We start from the raw sequence: 13,641 nt of genomic DNA on the forward strand, positions 1-13,641 counted from the left end.
ACATTTATGCTCAGAATTTCTATTGCATTTGAGTAATGGATGACAATTTTAAAAAAATGTTCTATTGCCTGCAACTTGTGTAAGTGAAGCTAATTGAAAAAGTCTCCCATTTCTTTCCTGTCAAGTGAAAGAATTATAGGCCAAAAATCACTGCTGATTGAACCATGAGCAACTCATCTAAAGTCAGTTGTGGTGTTCTTGCTTATGCCACCACAAAGCCAAAATCATTGGTGGAATGAGGCAGCGTGGATCTAGGATATAGGGCACTGGGAGTCAAAAGACCTGGATGGTATTCCCAGCTCTGCCAGTGACCGGCTGTGACTTCAGAAAAGTCACTTTACTCTCTCTTTCCATTCCCTTTTTGTCTTGAGTATTTTGTCTCCCTGTACAAATACAATAGGCCCCCAGTAATGGTTGGAGCTCTAGGCACTACTGAAATACGTATAATGAAATACATTTTAATAGTGAACTGGCTCAGCTGGTGGGAGGGTTTCCCTCAATTTCTTCAGAGTTAAGGAACTGCTGTGGTGCATGTCCACTGTCAGCTCCCAGGGCAGCTTAGAATGCCCTAGCTCTGCCCACAGGGACTGTTCCTTTTCACTTCCTTCAAAGTCAAGTCAGTGTTTCTACTTCCTTACAGTTTTGTGGATAATGCTGAACTCTGTTCCAGTGCCTGTAGGGGCAACGATTGTGAAGGGTCAGGATTTGTTTTTGGTGGAGGGAATGAAAACCTTGCATACAATCCAGGACTGGTATCTTATTGCAATTTATAATACAGTGAAAAGTTATTTTTAACAACGAGGTTTTCACTGAAACTAATTCCATCTATAGAAGAGAAAGCTATGCCCTTACCTACTCAGACTTCACTCTGCCAGGTTATGAGATGCTGTTAGCAAACCTAATTTGAGACTGAAACTGAGTTAGCTGCAACACTCAGAACAACACTAAATTCTATGTTCCAAGTTAACCACCCTATTGCCTCTATTTACGTATGTTCTTGGCAGCCAAGTATTATAAAGGAGGCAATAAATACTGGATTTCATTGGAGGTGGGAGCCCTGCTAGTGCAGTCTTAGAATGGCAGAGCCTGTCCCTGCTAGTTATCGATGGCAAAATTCACACGTTTGTTTCAATCACACTCCAGCTGAAGAACTACACAATTAAAACCAAACAAAACCTGACCCCACAGCACTTCACATCAGTTCCTTTATTGTTGGTTCAAGGAGCAGAAACAGCAAGACCAAAATCACTGGATAAGACCACTATGGCTGTGCAGTTTAGCATTATCGGTCTAAGCAAATATCTGTCCTATTTCAAAGTATTAAAAATATTAGTGTAACCCAGGTTAACATATGAGACATATGCAGAGTGAAATTCTGACCCCACTGAAGTCAGTAAGAAGTTTTTCCATTAACTTCAGTGGAGTTGACTTCATTCCTTGTCTTGAATAAGTACTTGCTCAATTTCCCCCCCAAGAGTAACAGTTGTGTTAGCATCGTTCATAAAAATCTGTTAGATGGCTGCCAAGAGCTATTTGTTTGTTTTTTTTAAATGGGGACACAGCTAGACACAGAATGAACCAGTCTGGAAAATGAGACAGGGAGAAGGGAAATTTGCAAAAAGCATTTGGAGGTCAGTCAGAAGTCAGTCTTCTTTCGTTTTCCTCTCCCCACGAGATCTTACCACTTGCTGCTAAGCATCCCCAAATATGAGAACCAAATTTCTAGGGGAATATGTACAGAGATGGAGAGAGGCATTAAACAAGGTGTTATGTCTAGAGATGGACTCAAGTTAAGGAACCCCGCATTTATTAAGGTATACAGGATACAAGGGGTGCTTTACAGTGAACTATGGAAAATGCCATTTGAAGTCTTATGACTTGGAATAAATATTAAATGATCCTGTTATTTAAAACTCTTGCTTAAATTTGAATAGAGGACTACAAAAAGCTGTTTCAGGCACAAGAGAGAAGGGTGTTTAGGGTTGCACCATGTAACGTACAGCATCTGTACAAAGTTTGTTGCGTAGAGTGCAAAAAAAATCCCAAGATAGTAAAATGGAAATAACTTTACTGTGTTAAGGGCTGCATTTTTTCTTTTTAGGGGGAACAAAATCTGCCATAGAACAGAATGTTGCCAGTTTTGTTGTGCCGGATAAAGAAGAGGAAAGGATGGTCAGCAGTGAACTGTGGTACAATCCGTGCACAAAGCATACGGAACACTAATGCAGTAGCAGCTGCTGCCTCCGTGCCTTCTTCGTTGACCTCCACAAAGGACTTGTGAACAACCTCCGACAGAACTAGCTCATTGCTGCCTGACATTCCAGATAAATCCACCTTGTCGCTGTCAAATGCATCAGCCATTCCCATGTTCTTCAGAACAGGCTTCAGATCATAAACTTGCTCCAACTTAAATCTGGGTAAACACACCTCCACTTCAGTATAGTCCATCATTTCTGGATTTATCCACTCTGTAAGTTTCTCATAAGTAAGTTCTCTTTCCAGCTACAAGAAGAAAAGGTCACAAAATTATAGAGGAAGAAAAGCCATGAATTTATACTAATGAAACAATGCCCACTGTGTGTGTTTACACAGTAGGGATTAGCATCCTCTCCTGGTATGGAATGAATGTTATTGCTATAGTCAGAAACCAAAAATAAATGACAGTCAGAAACATTCTTATTCTTTTTTCAATACAGTCAAAAGGCCCCCCAGTTAGGATCAGAGCTCCGCTGTGTTATATGCAGGTACCGTCCCAAGATCATCCTTCATGGTAACAAGTTAATGCAATTGCATGTTGTCACTAGTAATGACGTGTACTTGGCAGAGGTAACTACTGTGGGAGAGGCATTACTATTTTGCTGTCCCTTGCCAGCCCAGTAACAGTATAGCACAGAAAGGAAATCAGTAGCTCTTGAATGGAGGAGCACTTGAGGACTCCCATATGAAGAAATGTTAGGTAGAGGGTCAGGTACAGTGAGGGAGAGCCCAACCCACAACAGTTAGAAAGGAATATGGGGGGAGAAATCCATCAAACAGGAATTGATTTTTGTGACAGTGGAAGCTCTCCAGGATCTCCTTCAATCTGTCACTCACTACATTCTGACTTCATCCCAATGCCTAGTCAAGAAGTCTCTCTTTTCAGAACTTAACATTTCTCTGGACATCAGAGAGAGCTGGGCTTACTTGACAGTGACACATGGTATTCCCATCTCTTGGGGGACAGATGTAACGCCTCCACAGCTCTCCCACCCTGTGCTAATACTGGTGAGTTCGGAGCTTGGGACGTGAATTCACAGATCTAAATGAGATTTTGTCAAATGCTCTTCTCTAGCAGGATTTGAGCTTTGTATTCAGAACAAGTGCCTTACCTGTTCCAGGCCAGTGGAATTATCTTGGATTTCATCAGGAAGCAGGATGATCATACTTGTCTCGTTATCAACATAAGGGAGGTCAAGGATTTGGGTCTGAAAATCTGCTATGTAGCTCATGTTAAATTTAGTTTCCTTGAACATCATCTGCACTGGTTTGCTCTCATTCTTTAAAAAAAAAAAAAAAAGTATCAGTGTCAACAAGTACTACAGACCCAGCATGTTGGTACTAAACTAGAAGAACTGGGATTCAAATCACATGGGACATCTGCAATTAGGCTGGGCAGAGCACTAGAAAATATTGTAGGGAAGGGTCCTACCATTGCCCTTTGGGGTGGCAGGGAATGAACCAAAATTCTATCAGGCTTTTCCCATTTGTAATGCCCAGTCCCTTGACATTTATTTTGAGGAAAACACTACAGGTATTTTAGTTGCTTACTGTGTAGCTTCCTATCAACAAAATTGTTAAAACGCTGGACCTCTGAGCCTAAATAGTTTCACACTAGTAGGCAGGAGATTTCAAACCTCTGAATGTTACATGGCAAATATGGCCACCGCTGCTATTGTCTGTTAATACAGAAAACGAGGGGTTGAGTGGACAGGGGCACAAAGCCAGATTTTCTTAAGGATCTTGCCAGGTCTTAGGAAAGGAGCAGGCAGCAAAAACAAACAGTGATCCTGTGAGTAGTTTAAAGAGAGTGGCTATTAGTAGAAAAAGAGAGTGGCTATTAGTATGCTGGTTTTGGGAGTGTTCATGGTTGATATCAGAGAGGAGCCTAAAAGCCAGGTAGCATCTGGATTTCTGCATGCTTATCTGAACTCCATTTCTGACAGTTCTTTAGTTCACCAATGACTAGTCAGCGTAAGCAGGCTGGGGATAAAAGAGTGAGTTTTACGGTTTGTTCTGGAAGCACTGAGATTTGTGATCATTCCTATGTTTTATAAAGTGAATTCCATAGTTGTGGGTCATCTGCCATCTTCCACTCAAGTTTTTGTGACTGACAGTTCTGTAGTTCGTAATGAATTCTTTTAAAAGCTTTATTCCCTGACATGAAGAAAACACAGTCCTCGAGTAGCTCAGGCCAGTTTCATAGACAGCTTTGAAGATTAGGGTCAAAACCTTAATATGACCCTGTATTCAATGGGGAGTCAGCATAGTACTGATTCCCCCTCCCCTCCTCAAAGAAGAAAAGGGAGAACTAAGCAACTTCACAAGGTAGGGCTCTCTCTGGGAATGGCCTGGTACGAAAGATTGGCACCAACTCCCCAGTAGGTCTAAGGCAGGACAATAACATTCTATCAAATGCTTCAGAGAGATCCAAGAGTGTGAATGTATGTCTCTTATCCATGGACAAGAGCAGGTCACCACTACCTGTACTGTCTATTACCTATCAAAATCTGAAGACCTGATTTGCGGAGGTCCACTATACAGATGGTAAGCGGGTGTATCCACTTGCATTTTCATTACATTATCCACAAATAGGAAGGAGGTTAGACCCCCAAGCAGTAATTAGTAAAGTCCGTGGTTTCCACTCATAGAATCATAGAACTGGAACGGGAAAACTGGGATGCTAGGAAAAGTTGAACAACTTCCTGTATGTGTAGAATCCTGGTTTTCTCACTCTTTGGCCTGCCTTCTGTCCATTGAACCACATTGCCTCCCAAACGTTGTAAGCTGGGACAGATCAATATATGACTAAACAAGAGGAATACTTCAAACAACCAGTTGTCCTCTGGTAGCAGATTTTATTCCATCTGCATCAGCATCTCTGTTTTGGCTCAGATTTGCTAATGCGTTGTTAGATTTGAATAGTTTGATTCAGGGCCAGTGTTTGCTTCTAATCAGAATATAAAGGTGCCCCCAAAATGCTGTTTAGCTGAAATATTTTATGAAGTAGAAAAAGAACTCACAGTACATTGAGGAATTTCAACATTATGGGCCTGATTCTAGAGTAACTGTTGAAATCAATTTAAGTTAGATTGGTGTAAAGCTTGTGTAAATAAGAACAGAATCAGACCCATTGCTTTACTTAAGCATAAAATTTCCGTGGGTTTATTTCTGTCTACGTAGTTCTAAAATGCTTATCGTTAATATAATGTACTTTTTTGTAGTTGGCAGAATTTTTCACTCAGAATTTAACACAGCATCGTTTTAAATATTGCACAGAATTGCACATAACGCAGAAGTACGTATATGCTTTGATTTTCTTTTCATGTAAATCGGATTAATTTTTAATGCCTGGGTGCCTAAATACCAATATTCATTTCTATTAGTGGAAATGTATACTTGGTTCATAGGCTCATGCTGATGTCTACTCTCTATGTCAGTATTGGAATTAGCACCCCCTGAGTAATTTTTAATGTTAAATAACAATGAAACATGATAATTCAAGATGTAAATTCAGAACATCTGGCAATAAAATAACATTGGTCCATGTTTATTTGGGAAAAAAAAATAACATGCTACCAAGCTAAAACACTTCCCTTTAAATTTACAGCATCAGAGGAATATATGTCTACAATACATAGGAAGTATTTGAAAACTGGTTTATTTTCCTAAAACATATATAGGTACTAGAATAAGTTTTTGTGAATTCTACTCATGATAGTGGAAGGGTTGGTATTTGTATTGTTCAGTAATCAGGTGGATTAATTTACAGTCCTTTTAAACTAATCTTCTGGTTAAGGCCCTGATCCTGCAAACACTTACTCAAGGGTTTAGTTTTAAGCATGTGAGTAATCCCATTGAATTTACAGAGTTTATACCATACGATTGGTTCTAATGCCTATCTGTTTTCTTAAAACAAACCAGTTTTAAAAATACCTCCTCTGTATTGGGGATATGTATTTCTCTCACAGTGTAAATTTAAAAGGCTGTCTTTTATCTTGGTAGTGTCTGGATTTTTTCCAATCATAGAATCAAAGAATCTAGAAGGGACCTCGAGAGGTCACCCCTGCACTCGTGGCAGGACTAATTATCTAGACCATTCCTGACAGGTGTTTGTCTAACTTGCTCTTAAAAATCTCCAATGATGGAGATTCCACAATCTCCCTAGGCAATTTATCCCAGTGCTTAACCACCCTGAGAGTTAGGAAGTTTTTCCTAATGACCAACCTAAACCTCCCTTGCTGCAATTTAAGCCCACTGCTTCTTGTCCTAGCCTCAGAGGTTAAGAAAAACAATTTTTCTCCCTCCTCCTTGTAACAACCTTTTACATACTTGAAAACTGTTATGTCCCCTCTCAGTCTTCTCTTTTCCAGACTAAACAAACCCAATTTTTCAATCTTCCCTCATAGGTCCTATTTTCTATACCTTTAATCATTTTTTGTTGCTCTTTACTGAACTCTCTACAAATTGTCCACATCCTTCCTGAAATGTGGTGCTCAGAACTGGACACAATACTCCAGTTGAGGCCTAATCAGAGCAGAGTAGAGCGGAAGAATTACTTCTCGTGTCTTGCTTACAACACTCCTGCTAATACATCCCAGAACTATGTTTGCTTTTTTTGCAACAGTATTACACTGTTGACTCATATTTAGCTTGTGGTCCACTATGATCCCCAGATCCCTTTCCACAGTACTCCTTCCTAGGCAGTCATTTTCCATTTAGTGTGCGTGCAACTGATTGCTCCTTTGTAAGTGGAGTATTTTGCATTTGTCCTTATTGAATTTCATCCTATTTACCTCAGACCATTTCTCCAGTTTGTCCAAATCATGACTTCTGGGGTGCTGCCTGACTATAGCATGTGTTGGGCTGGGCAATAAAATTCTCTCTCTAAAAGATGGCATCGAGAGATAGTAGGACTTCCAGGCACTCCTGAATGACTTTCACCATCCAGGAAGGTATGAGTAAATATACAAGGTGGCTCACATTTCATTCAGTTTCTTGGTATGCTCTTCAGAGTCATGTCACCAGTCCCTGTTTGTGCTAAACCTCTACCCCGATATAACGCTGTCCTCAGGAGCCAAAAAATCTTATCGCGTTATAGGTGAAACTGCGTTATATTGAACTAGCTTTGATCCACTGGAGCACGCAGCCGCGCCCTCCCGGAGCGCTGCTTTACCGCGTTATATCCGAATTTGTGTTATATCGGGTCGCGTTATATTGGGGTAGAGGTGTATGTGGAGACAGCCTCAAGAGGATGCATGAGCTTCCCCAAGAAGGAGGGCTGGCCTATCACCACATTGAGAATTACTTTATTATGCCTTGGGGTAGAGTGGATGCACTTTAAGATGAGGAGATTTGCACACTGTGATGTGAGTAGCTAAAAAAAAAGAAACCTGATCTAATTTGTGTATCAGTTTAATGGTGGAATCCATTTTAAAGCAAAAGTGATCTTGTTTTGATCAAAGTTTGCTGTAAACAGAAGCGTTCCATGTGTAAAAACATCTGAACACATGCGTGTTCTCTTCTGCTTGTAGACAGTAAGGGCCCAATTCTTCTCACTTATTTTTTATACTATCATACCCCTTGGAGTCCCAGTCACGGACCAAGACCCCACTGTGCTAGAAAGAAGACCGACCCTGTCCCGAAGAGCTTATAGTCTAAGTATAGCTGTTTTAGCTCCACGGACTGCAGTAGATTTGCTCCTGATTTACAATGCTTTGAGGAGAATTAGCAATCACCACACATTTTACAAATCAAACCTTATAACACATGAAGTAGTTGAGCATTTTTCATGTTCTAATTTTATCATTGGGTAAAAACTGAAGCAAAGGGGACCAATTTCTGTAAGTAACCATAATTCTGTGGTAGTTGTGCACACAAAACAGCAACAGATTCGAGGACAGGGATGTTAAATGACTTACAGGTTCTCTAAACACTGAACAATGTATGGAATCCCAAACTGTCTGACACTCATTTATCCACGTTCTTCTCTTACATGTTAAAATTCTGACTATTGTAAGTTCTGTAATTATGTTCAAGGCTACTGTCCTCCACTGCTGAAAAGATACACAGAGAGGTATAGCAGAAAACAGAGAGAGAATGAAGGAAACAAGGGATACATCCAGGTTAATGCATTTATTTGAAAATGTAGTTTCAAAGATGTTTACAATAAACTAAACAAAGGGGTTGTGTTGAGGGGATGGGATGGGAAAGAATAGAGGGTTGTGGTAAAATGTACTTAGGGCAATCCTGATTAAAAGCATTTCTTGTTTTCTTTGGGTGAAAGTGTAGTGAAAAATGAGTGACATTTTCCTACTTCATACCTTGTTAATTTTAAATTGCCTTTCCACTGTGCAATCTTTGTTGAATTGGGTTGCCCAGTTGCCTTTGAAGTAGATGGCGTTCACCAAGATTAGTCTGGTCATTGAATCAACAACACCCTGAGCCAACAGATTCTGGATTTTACCTTTAGGACACATTAAAGGAAGCATAGTTTTTAGCTGATATACACCTATCTACCTAGTTGTGTTATTAATTACAGCAGGGGTCCTCAATGCGGTGCCCAAAATTCTTGTATTGTGCAGAAGTTAGAGGCATCCAAGTGCACCCGCCTACTGGCCGCCAGACAAGCAGCCGCCAAAATGCCACCGAGAAGCGGCAACGTCAAGAAGCACTGCCACCGAATTTTGGCGGCATTTCAGCAGTGACGCCTCTTGATGACGCTGCTTCACGGCGGCATTTCGGCGGCAATACCTCTTGATGTTGCTGCTTCTCGGCGGCATTTAGGCAGCTGCTTGTCTGGCAGCCACGATCCTCAGCGGCTAGTCATCCGGCACCCGCCCCACAGAAAAGGTTGGGGACCAGTGAACTACAGTATCCTCTAACATCTGCACAGTACAAGAACTACATCTTAATCTGAAGGATTCAGTTCTGTTTTTCTTCTCCTTCTCTTATTGTATCTCTCCTATGGCCATATGCTTTTTAAACAGGCTTTAGCTGTTTAGCGAGACACTGTGGAACTCTGCAAGCTACTCACCTTCAGTTTTTTCTTCTACCCAGGAATTTATGTGTTTTCTGGAATCTTCTGCAGCTCTAGAGAAGTCAAGTTGTTTTAGCTCTGCATGATAGAATTTCTGGCAGGAGTCTATAAATGTCTAGGACAAACAAAAGGAGGATGTCTTAACAATATATTTTTCTGGCGTGCAGTTGTAGAAGACTCAAACATAGAATCTACCTTTTCTTCCTCCATCCCTTCAGAAAGAGTCAGTCTTAACACCAACTTGTCACTTCTTTTCAAACTGAACATTTTATTTTCTATTATTACATTCTTAGTCCGAGCAGCCAGCTTACTGACAGATCAACAACAAGACTGCATGATGAGAGTGATGCAATCAATTTGCTTCAGTTTGAGAGTACAAGTAAATCGGTCTCTAGATAATGTTTTTTATAACCCTCCCAGAGTAACCCGAAACTGATCTAGTTTAGAACTGAAATCTCAGGGGGTTATTTCTATATCTTTTTTGTATAGTATGTGTGGATCATAATAACCTGCTCTTCAGCCTTATGAAAGGTCTACTGTGCAAATGTCAATAGGTCAGTAATTATGTGGCTAGTCAAAATCATGCTCTCTCTCTTTCCAATTTGTATTTTGAAGTCTTCTATTTTATGGACTAAATGCCAAAGATTCCAAGTTTAAATATTTAATTATAGTGGTTTTAACTTTAATTGAGAAGAGGATCTCTGGATCTGAGCCAATTTATACTGGCAATCCCTTTTAGTAATAAAATAACTGTAGATTGGGGAGGGTAAGGTTGATTGCCATACTGAAAATGTAAGTTTGTTTTTTTGAGTCTAGAACTCAAGTGAGACTTTCAGTTACCTCTTAATTTTCTGAGATGAAAGAAGGGGGTCTGAAAGAGTAAGGTTAAAATCAGGGGTACACTTTTTGGATGCATTTTAAACGGGAAATATATACCCCAGTACCCGTTACTCTCAGCTAAGTCTTTGGAGAATTTCTAATCGCTCTTCTGTCTGATTTTAAAAAAAAATGATGTGCCCCTTGCTGTGTCCTTTGAATGTATTGTCCAATTTAAGGGGAGGGAAGACCCCTCCCCCCCAAAAGTCACACAATAATGCCTATTCCCCTCCCTGCCCACCATTTGAAGGAAATTCTTAAAATCTTAGCTCCTGGCCAAAAATGCCTGAGTGATTAATGGAATGCTGAAGAGTTGGGGTTTGTTGGATCTTCCATTGACAGCACTCTGTTCCAGTTCTCTAGCGTTCAGAGCTAGCGACTGTCAAACAATCAGCTGAGCACACAAATGTTTGGATTTTACAAGGAGACTTGCTTTGGTTAGTCAGGTCCTGAACTACATAGTGCCTGTAGATTAAAGCCAATCCCTTGATTTGCACTCAAAAGTGGAAACGTAGCAAATGTGTTATAACACAAGAACAAACTGAACGTTTGACTTACTGCAAGAAATTTAAACTTCTTTTCCCCATAGAGCCGGTTGGCAATCCTAAGCACATAATTAGTGCCTGGTTTGTTAATTTCAGAAATAAGTGACTGGTATCCATCATGAATCTCTTCAGCTTCGTCCAGAGAAAGCACCTATAGAAAGAGACAGGAATACACTCAGCATGACCCACATGTGCTGAAACATGTGCTTTCGGACAGGTTAGTACAATGCCTGTCAGCAGCTTAGAGATGAAAGCTGCAGCCTGAACACCCAAGGCAGCCCTAAAAGGGAAAGGATTTCCCATTACACAACACATTTGGAGCTCATTATGTTAGAAGAGAGACACTGCTGAAAAAACATTTTACCATGGAAATAAACATAGCTGGTTTGAAGAGACCCCTCACTCAGTCCTAGCTTTAGGGCACATAAAATGAACAGTTCTGGAGAGTTTAAAGAAAAACCATCAACTTGAAATCTACTCAGTTTCAAAACATGAATTTAAAGTAGCTTCAGGTCTCAGACTCATCTCTAGAGCCCCAATAGCGATTTTTGTAGCTTTATAGTTACATTTTTTTAATTTGTTTCATTGTACGGAAGAGCATGACAAACAGGGAAAGTGTCTCTATTATGGAACAAAGAGTGAAACACAAAGTGCTGTCAAATGCACAAGTATACAAACTGGGGGGAAATGTCCCTTATTTTTCCCTCATCTTAACTGTTACTTGCAACACTAAGAGGTTAAAAAAAAATTTCAGACAAGGTATGATTTATGTTGACGGTATCCCTTTCAACTGTCCTTTCCCCAAAGCTTCCAGCAATGTTTTGGAACTATGCTTTCAATTCAAGCACACCCATAGTATGCTGCTGCCTTTGTCCCTTTGTAACAGTGCCTCCATTTTGCCTTCCATAATGAATTATTTGTTGCATCATTTCATATTTGCATTGTTCCACTCCCCATTCTTTTCCTTCTTCTACTTTACTAAAATGAAGCACCTGATAGTACAATAGTTAGCATTCTATTGTACTAGAAGGTTCTTTTGGGAGTACATTTAAGAACACATCTGGTTCTTTTTTCAGCTAAATGTTAGTGAAATGAAGAAATGTTATGGAATGACCTAGTGCTCCAGTACATTAGTCATTGCTTTAATATGAGCAAGATTTATTTAATAGAGATCAAGAATGGCTCTTCTAGTATGAAACACTGTAGTGAAGTAAGACACCCTGAAAAGCCCTTTATAAGGGAAAACTTTAGCTCTACAGTGCTTTACTGCATGTGGGCAGGCAAATGATCAAATCAACAAAATAGCCCAAGACCTCAGAGGCTTCCCAAACCAACAGGGGAGATGGGCAGCTCATCGAAGGAAGTGTCCCCATAGGACACAAATGGGCCCAATTCAACCAAATGCAGTCTGGGATAACTCTGTGGGACATCCATGGTAAGTCTCTGAGCTAAATTCACTGATATCAGGTCTCGTAGGTCAATGGTTTTAAAATCAAGATCAAGCCATATTCTGCTTTCATTTACCTAGATGTAAATCTGACACAGTTTCATTGAAGTCTAATAGTTACTCCAGTTTTATACCAATGTAACAGCAGAATTTGTCTCAATGTTTAAATAAACATAACTAGTACTAAAGTTTAAACTTCATCCTCAGTTTGAGTTCAGGTGACACATTGATTAAGATAGTATTTTAAAAAAAAAAATCAACCTCCCAAATGTTGGATTTGCTTAAGAGTAATAACTGCTATAAAATGCCATGCTATGAATTCCATAACAACTGCAGAGCTGTTGTACTGGTTGATATTTTGACCAAGAGATTTTACTGACACACAACAAGAGAATGTTCACACCCACTAGTACATGTAATTTTTAGCTACGTCTGCTCGTATGGTAGTTAATCATTCTAAACAAAAGACATATACATCCCAATTCTAAAAGTCCTTACAAATTATAAGGAATTGGTTTCAACTCCACCCTATTTTATTGTTGAAGCTGCAAGTTTAGACAACTCTTCACCTCCCCTAAGCCAAATATTGTACAAGGCTCTAAGTGGACAGCTATAAATCTAGTTTTGAAATTTGTAATTCTCACCCTAGGAAACCAAGCAGACTACACTAAAAACCCACAAGCTAAGAGAACCTAAATGGGTATGTAACTGCAACACAGAAGTCCTTCTTTGCAGACAGATCTCAGGGCCTCAACTCCACCCTCATTTTCCCTGACTCCTGCCAATTTTGCCACTATTGATCACTCTCCTTTTCTAAATCTTGTTCTCCCTTCGCATTTGTGACTCTGTTTCCTGGGTCTCCTCTTACGTCTTTGCTTGACCTTTCAGTGGGACCTCAGGGCTCCATACTTGGCACCCAACTCTTCTTTCCTAGGCCCTCTTTCTCTCTAGAGGTTCTGAGTGCTCATTGGAGCAGGAGTTGACATTAAGAGTTTAATGAACTAGGCCTACATTTTCAAAAGCGACTAGTGATTTTTTTGGTTGCCCAACTTGACACCTTAAAGGGGCCCTGATTTTAAGAAAATGCTCCTGGCTATGTTTTAAAGTCATATTTAGGTGATTAGTATAATCTGATATTAATCCCAGAGAATGTAATTGAAGAAGTTCTTTTCTAACTCTTGAGGCAGCTAGACAGCTCTCTCTTTTTCAAGGCACCTCAACTGTATGGTGCCACCAAAATTCTAGTCTCAGGCACACAAGGATGATAATGGGAGTTTTCCATAGGTACAGAACATACATTAGAGATCTGTGGTTCAGCTTCTAGACCAAGATTGTCTTAAGTGGTTCAAGTTTATCCAGACATACCTTTGCCATCTGGGCTGCAGTGTTACCTTTTGCACCCAAAAAAACCATGGACAAAGCAGAGGAGATACTCAAAGGAGAAAAGAATAAGTTCTGTGTATTGGCATTTTCACTCA

At 40.0% G+C, this 13,641-nt stretch overlaps 1 protein-coding gene across 1 annotated transcript; it reads right to left on the minus strand.

The window, feature by feature from the left end:
• Positions 1-1,191: 1,191 nt before the first annotated feature.
• On the minus strand, positions 1,192-13,635 carry LOC117873142 (serpin B6-like). Its single transcript, XM_034762209.1, has 6 exons — positions 13,529-13,635; positions 10,730-10,867; positions 9,293-9,410; positions 8,580-8,722; positions 3,369-3,536; positions 1,192-2,502 (listed from the first exon to the last, which is right to left on the minus strand). The coding sequence occupies exons 1-6, from the start codon at positions 13,574-13,576 to the stop codon at positions 2,098-2,100; spliced, it is 1,020 nt and encodes a 339-aa protein (XP_034618100.1). The 5' UTR covers positions 13,577-13,635; the 3' UTR covers positions 1,192-2,097.
• Positions 13,636-13,641: the final 6 nt, after the last annotated feature.

Source organism: Trachemys scripta, chromosome 2, assembly GCF_013100865.1.
Source record: "Trachemys scripta elegans isolate TJP31775 chromosome 2, CAS_Tse_1.0, whole genome shotgun sequence".
NCBI classification, from domain to species: domain Eukaryota; kingdom Metazoa; phylum Chordata; order Testudines; family Emydidae; genus Trachemys; species Trachemys scripta.

Coding starts and splice junctions, on each gene's coding strand:
- LOC117873142 (XM_034762209.1), bottom strand. CDS start 13,576: ATGGTTTTTTTGGGTGCAAAAGGTAACACTGCAGCCCAGATGGCAAAG. Junction 9,411..10,729: donor AGAAGTTTAAATTTCTTGCA/GTAAGTCAAACG, acceptor TGTTTGTCCTAG/ACATTTATAGACTCCTGCCA. Junction 3,537..8,579: donor GGCAATTTAAAATTAACAAG/GTATGAAGTAGG, acceptor TTTTTTTTAAAG/AATGAGAGCAAACCAGTGCA.